Genomic DNA, 7,419 nt, shown 5'->3' with positions numbered 1-7,419 from the left:
GATGACACACATTTTTGCGTATCATAATTTTAAATGTTCTAAAAAAATATTTATATATTTATTAATTTTTAAATTAAATTTGCATTTAATGTCTCATAATAGAAATAAAATATCATATACAAAAAATACAATCCATTGCATAAAATTTAATGTCATACAATTCTATTTTTTACAATATCTAAATTTGCATCTAATCTACTCTCTACATCAAATTCCAACTAAGTAAACTTGCATCTTGCCTTTCATAATTCTTTAAGACTAATGCTGCAAGATTTGAATCAAGTGGCTTCATATTCCTTTCTTCCACCAACTTTACCTGATGCACAAAATACACAGAAACAAAAAAACATTGTAGAGGAAGGGGTAATTTGGGAAAATGTGAGGGGTATCCTCTGCAAAACAAAACAAAAAATATCCTTTGCAAGATTTTCTCTTTAGTATCCTCTGCAAAACAAAATAAAAAAATATATATCAAAAAATTAAATTTTTTATAGTTTTATATTATAATTATGCCTAGAGTATTGCATACCTGAAGAACCATTTGTTAGCTCTACAACACTTTTTGAATCTGATGTTGTATGTTGATATAATAAACAAATAAATAAAAGTAGGTTGCTATTTCTTAAAAAGTAATTCAACTTTGGCATATTATAGCTTACCTTCTCTGTTGGTGGCAACTGCAATGAGTTCTTTCACGGCTATATCAGAAACAAGATAAAACTACAGAAAAAAAATGTAGGTTAACTCAGCAAATGATAAACCAATAGTTGGTAATTTACAATCTTTCTTTCATCATACAATCTTTATTCTTTAGGTATAATGTATTTATTAATCCAACAATATTGACATTATGCATAACTTGAATTCAAATATAAATTGGACAAGATATAATGTCTTTCTTAAGCAAATAGTTCAATATGCTACCCCACTATCGTTGACTATTAAAGAAATTAGGGCCAAATCTAACAGTAGAATGTTTATGACAATTAAGGCCTCATTTGGAAGCCAGCAACAGTAATACAAGTTAGAAAAGAGGGAACATGTGGTGTTTTTAAGTTATAATTTTGAATAGAAAAGGCAAAACTTCTATAACAACTACTAAAGCAATTGAAGTTAATATCATGATGCCTTCCTCAGATCCTGATGCTGATCTGGTATGCTTGCTTCCAATTTATTTTTCTTAAAAAACTTTCTAGAGGTAGTTACGTCATTTGCACACACAAGAGATTGAAAACAAGTCCTGGTCAAAGTTTCTGCCAAATATACAAATTTTGTATGTTATTATCGTACAAAATATAGAAAAAGAGGTGAATATCTAATTTTTATTAGCTGATTCTTTCTATATCACATGTCTCACCTGTTATCAATAAAATCTAAAACCTAAAATGATCAATTTTTAAATAAACGAATTGAAATTGGGACGTGTAAAGAAGTGTAAATGCAAACAATAAGAATGTTATAATTGGGTAAAGTTTTCAAAATACAATGCCTTGATAAGAAAAAAATTTGAAAATAGAATGTCTTAAAAAAAGAAATGAAAGTATGGTGCAATATAATACACAAATAAATGAACCATATTCAAAGGAATTGGAATTTGAAGGATCTGGAATCTCAAGAAATTGGATTCTCTCACACATTTGGTTGATAAGAAATAGATTGGAATTTGTAAACAATATGAAGAGGAAAAGTAAATGGAAATGCAAGAGATATGTTTACTTGTGAGATATAGGGTTAAAAGGGTAGTTAGAGTATTTACTATTTATAAAGTGACAGTGTTGCAAACATGATGCGGTATTAGAATGGAATCGAATTCCAGTTCCAATCCCAATTCCAATTCTGGCCAAATCACACAGAATATGACATAAAGGTGACTTAGACCACAAAACATCATAACTCAAGTGTAAAAGAAATCCAGATAATTTAGGGTTCTGTGACTTCTTTATCAATTTGATTCAAAACTACTTCTAATCAGATTTGTCTAAAATCCAGACATTTTTATCTATATTTGCATCAAAGTCTTATTGAGAAGAGGGGAAACAATACTTTTCAATCAAAAAACCATTTCTTTGTGATAGAAAGAAATGAAAAGTTTGTTTACCTTGGTGGAATAGGGAGAAGCTTGAGGTAGTTGGCACATGTCATGACACTTGGCAAATCATCATCTGCAGATTCCGACACTCCACCCGCAGCATTTGATGCAGTGTTGTTGGAGCTTTGAAGAGCGTTGTAATTAATAAAGGGTTAGTGACTGAGGAGGGGAAATTTCGTAATTCACCTAGATAAAATTTTGAAAACAAGGGGTGGTTGAGGGGGGGTTTTTTTACCTTTCTGACAATGGTCCACTTAGGGTTCAAGACAGCCAAGCCACCTGGAGGAAGCCGAGGTGCACCAGTAACAAACTGACAGAATGCCCTTTGCTGTTCTGGATTGAACTCTCCCATTATCTCAAGCAACTAACAAAGAGACATAAACAAAATTATTAATATTAACTATACTATAAATTTATAAATCTTCCCTGAATATCGCTAAAAAAAATTACTCACATTAATTACTACAGGGCTCTTGGATGTGTATCCATGGTCGAATTTTATGTGTTCCACAAGTGTATCGGCCTGCATTTAAAAGAAACATGAATTCTCTACATCATATCATTTTCAAAAAGAATACATGTTATGTTTAAGTAGAAAAAAGATGAGCAAATTACCTCCCACATTTCTCTACGCCCACAGAGTAAATAATCCAACTCACTTGGAGAAAATATTTGTAAACTTGAAGCCTCAAAAACCTGATAGTAATAAGATAAAATATTAGCTTAAAAAAATTATTTTGTATATTTTCTAATTCCATAAACAATTTAGCATATTATAATGTTGGAAAAAGATGATGACCTGATTAAAGCCAGCTCTAAATGCTTCCAATTGCCTTGTGATACAGAGAATCAAACTTACTTCTTGTTTCTCCTCCCACGTTTAGGTCCCCATCCTTCAAGCTTTGCAACAGGGCAACCCACATATGAAGTTCATATGTGGTGGAACTTGTCAAATAAAAGAAAAAGAAAGAACTGAATGCGTTCATCTTAATCGGTCACTTCAATCAAGAATTAGTGCCCTAAATCTTCAACTACATATGTCTTAACAATTTCACATAAATAATTATAAAGGATTGTTACAATTATCTGAAATTTCAGATCTAGGGATGATGTACCTGGAGCCCTTGGTCGCTCAAAGATGATTTCCTCGGTAGAAACCATGGTGAGTTTGGCGCCGACGTCCTCTTGAACGGCATCACCGAACTTTGGCCAAGAACGCCTCTCCATGGCGCGCTTGCTCAGCCGAGCATTAGCAATTTTACGGATGCGTGTGGTGGTGGTAATCTTAACCTGATTACCTTCGTCGTTGAATTTATACTTTCAACCCGTGTTCATCGGGTCCAATAACCTGTTTCGGCGGCAACAAATAGTCATAGTCACCGCCATCAGCTTCTTCCTCCAATTCGCCCCATCTGGGTTTTTGAGCCATGTCTGCGAAGCTGCTAGAATTGTTGCTGAGGGAAAATTAGGGTAGGAGATTCGAAGTGGTAATGTGAATAAGATGAAGATGTAATGAAGTCGGTTGTTGTGATTCTTTAGGCTTCAAAATTGATAGATTTTTTTCGATTCTTTCAAGTTTGAATCAGAAAATGAGAAAGAGTTAGGGAAATCAAGAGTGCAATGCTCGTCCTTGTTAGGTTGAAGATGAAAGATAGATAGAAGATAGAAAAAAAAGGCGGGTTTTCAAAATTTTGGGGATTTCATTTCCCCCCTTGTCTACTAAAAGCGCGTTTCATTAAAATTATAAAGCGACAGGTACAGACAACGCGCGTTTAAGATAAAGCGCCCTCCGTGTTTTTTTTTCTTGAGACACTAAATTAAGGGCACGCAATAAAGTGTGACGTAAATCCTTAAATTTTTTGGAGAGATGACACTATTTTAAGGGCACGTCCTTTTGCGTATCGTTAATTATCGCGTGTCATAAAAAGCACGTCATTAAAGGTCTTTTTTCTAGTAGTGATTCCGACATTATTTGAGTGCAGAAGCGAACTCCACAGTGAAGGTCTCCGTCCCAATTGACGCAAAAGGGGAGATTGTTGGGTATTTAGTATTGCGTCATTGTGGGCATTTAGCTTAGTCTATTTTGTATCCGGAGCCTGTCCGCCCATTAATTATTATTAGGGTTTTACTATTTAATGTGCATGCATGACACCGTGTCTAGTAATTTTGTCATTCTTGTAAACCCTACATGCCTTTTACAGTAGGAGTTCTTTATCGAGCTCTTCTAAGGTTGGGATTTATTAATCATTCGACATATTTGATCTTCACTACGTGTTCTTGATTTATTTACCTAGATTTAATCTCAACAATTTCGATATTTATAACAAGACCTTAGAACAATTTCAACGCAAAATTGATGTGAAAACCTTTCACCCATTACAAAGCATGGAGGATTTTCAAAAGTGGACAAAAATTAATACTTGTTCAGGAACATGCTAATCAACAAGCAGGTCCAATGATCAAATAAGTATGAATCCAACAACTACAAGACAACTTCAGCCACTCGACACCCAATCGGCATTGATGTCAATGATATTCCTAATAAATAACCACCTTCAGGCCCGAGTAGACATGATAAAACGAAGCAACACTACTAGAAAAAGGCCTTTTACGACGCTCATTGCGCGTCATAAAATGCTCAGACGACGCGCAAATGCGCGTCAAGGAAGGCCCTGTCATAACGAGAGACGACGCGCATTTACGACGCGCATTTATGACACGCAATTAGGACGCTCGTTTACGACACGCAATGCGTATCAAGGAAGGCCCTGTCATAAAGGAAGACGACACGCATTCGCGTGTCGTAACCTTACGACGCGCGTGTTAATGACACGCAATGCGTATCATTAAACCCGCTGTCAAGAAAGGCCATGTCATAAATGAAGATGACACACAGTTTTGCGTATCGTAATTGTAAATTTAAATATATATATATATATATATATATATATATGTATTTACTAATTTTCAAATTAAATTTGCATTTCATGTCTCATAATAGAAAATAAAATATCATATACAAAAAATACAATCCATTGCACAAAAGTTAATGTCATACAAATACCCATTCTAATAGTAGACAAATGTAATACATCAAATGTGAAAGAGATGAAAGTCTTCAACAAATAACAGTTGAGCTAAAAAAACTTGTTGCCCACCTTCAAAACATCTCGAGCTACTTTGCTTGACACTATGCACATCAACAAGACCTACAAATTTGAATAATGCAACCATTAGATTCACATAAACCAACAAATCCCAATATGTAAGCATGAAATTTATGCATCTATGTTAAAGGGGTAAAATGGTCATTTACACTTCATTCAGAGCAAAAAAGGAACAACTTTTTTCATTTACTACTTACTTCACCATACAGACCTCATTTATCTCAACAAATGCATCATACTGATAATGGCATCATTAGATAAGTTAAGTGACTAAGTTAGGTAGGTAACTAATGAGACATAAAACTGATGAAATGACTAAAATGCCCTTATAGTAAGCATCAGAAGAAGATTAAGTATGACGTTATAAATTGGACCAATATCAATACTTGAACATTGACCAAAAACTTACATGAGAGCAAATCCCATTTTCTCCACAACACCTCTGAGATTTTTCACCATTTTCAAGCTTAGTTGGATAGTGTTTCAAGGATCCCGAGCCTCCTACTTTTTGCTCAAAGTTTCCAAGATTCTTAGCAAATGTTGGACCTAAAATGAAAGAAAAAAATGGTTTTCTGAATATACACTTCAATTACTAAGAAAATAGTAAGTTAGAAAACTACAGATGTTCAAAATAAGATGCTAGTAAATCTTTGCCATAATGGTAAGATGTTATGATATACAGAGCAAATGTAAAATTCAATAAGATGCACATAATAATATTCTTATGATCTTATAAGATTTCCAAATAAGATACTAGTAAAGCTTTTGCACAATGATATAAGATCTCATGACATACAGATCAAATTTCAAGATTCAATAAAATCCACATAATAATATGTTTTAGGGTAAATTATAAAAAAAATGGTCCCTGAGCTTTCTGATTTTCCCATTTTTAGATCAAAATTGAAACATTTGTCAGCTTTTGTTCTTATTTTTGTTCCAATTGTAGATTCTTTTCTCTTTCCATTTCATATTTGTGTTTCCATTCTATAGCCTCAGCTTGAGCAGCAGCTTTAGCTTCTGCTGCTTCTCTTACAACCTTGCCAACTGCTTATGAGTGACATAAACCACAAGGATCAGACACGAACCTTATTATTAACAAAAGCATCTTACTTTTATTTCATCCGAATGAAAGCAATCATACTTCTCATGGCTATCGAAAACTCCATAAGTTGATCTTCAATCCCATCAACAACTGGAAGTGGCTGATCATCAATTTCTTTTACAACTTTCTTTAAGTTTCCAAGAGGAAGGAAATCATTTACAACTTTCTTTAAGTTTCCATAAGATTATGTACATTAGTAAAGCACTTATCCATATGCCCTTGGTGTCCTCAAACTCTGCCTGGAAAAAAGAGAAGCTTACTTATTAGAAGTAACAAACAGATGCTATTTAACCCTAATGCATGGACTTCTGTTAGCTAATATTAGTTCATTCACTTAAGCCCTGTTTTTTTTTCGCATCAAATGTTGTCTGGATAAAGATGTTCAAAAATATTTGAAATAATGATAGCACACTTACGGAAGAAGAAGGAAAAAATAAATTAGGCAAACTTGTAAAAGGTTAGGATATGTCTTCATGGAAAAAGCCTGACATTCTCCATTAAGTCATTCTTTACACATTAACACCCATATATAACTTATCAGACTAAGTCCATTCTACATTAAGTCTATTAAGTCAAAAAGAAACAGCACGTCATTCAATTTCTAAAAAAATGCATTAGCACTTTTTCAGAGGCTTGTCTTTGACATGTATAAATACATATACTCATTAAAATTTTCACAAAATAATATTTCTCATTACCCAATATAAAGATGATTATATAGGGTTACTTCCAAGAAAGCTCTTACATTTTATCATGTTTTATTTATTTATTTTTTGTTTTAAAAAGACAATTTTTTCTTAATTTAAACCTGTAACTATGAGGAAACTTGTTATTTTAAGGATTTTTTACTCATTGAACCGGCCGAGATGCTGACCCGATTAATTCCAAGAAAGCCCTTAACAAAGACAAAGTTATTTAGAAAAAGACAAAGTTATAACAACCCATAACTTTGTGTATTTCTTATAAAACATGTCAAAGTGTAAGAGCTTTCATGGAATTAACCCTTTTATAATCCACGTCACGATCTCAAGCAGTTGAATGGGTAAAAATCCTTAAAA

At 33.3% G+C, this 7,419-nt stretch overlaps 1 protein-coding gene across 1 annotated transcript; it reads right to left on the bottom strand.

Moving 5' to 3' along the window:
• Positions 1-434: 434 nt before the first annotated feature.
• LOC122195681 (E3 ubiquitin-protein ligase UPL3-like) lies at positions 435-3,518 on the bottom strand. The gene is made up of 9 exons (XM_052771645.1): positions 3,408-3,518; positions 2,889-2,957; positions 2,705-2,785; positions 2,544-2,612; positions 2,325-2,453; positions 2,099-2,220; positions 660-698; positions 530-568; positions 435-444 (listed from the first exon to the last, which is right to left on the bottom strand). The coding sequence occupies exons 1-9, from the start codon at positions 3,516-3,518 to the stop codon at positions 435-437; spliced, it is 669 nt and encodes a 222-aa protein (XP_052627605.1).
• Between the last annotated feature and the right edge of the window lie 3,901 nt (positions 3,519-7,419).

This window comes from Lactuca sativa, chromosome 5, assembly GCF_002870075.4.
Source record: "Lactuca sativa cultivar Salinas chromosome 5, Lsat_Salinas_v11, whole genome shotgun sequence".
Taxonomy (NCBI): domain Eukaryota; kingdom Viridiplantae; phylum Streptophyta; class Magnoliopsida; order Asterales; family Asteraceae; genus Lactuca; species Lactuca sativa.
Note: the sequence above shows the minus strand (reverse complement) of the source record. Positions and strands in the feature narration are given on the sequence as shown.

Bases quoted from the DNA above. Each gene is read 5' to 3' on its own strand.
- LOC122195681 (XM_052771645.1), bottom strand. From the start codon at position 3,518: ATGGCTCAAAAACCCAGATGGGGCGAATTGGAGGAAGAAGCTGATGGC. The intron at 2,958-3,407 runs GTATAAATTCAA...ACGTGGGAGGAG, and splicing joins CCGATGAACACGGGTTGAAA to AAACAAGAAGTAAGTTTGAT. The intron at 2,613-2,704 runs GTAATTTGCTCA...TTTTAAATGCAG, and splicing joins GGCGTAGAGAAATGTGGGAG to GCCGATACACTTGTGGAACA.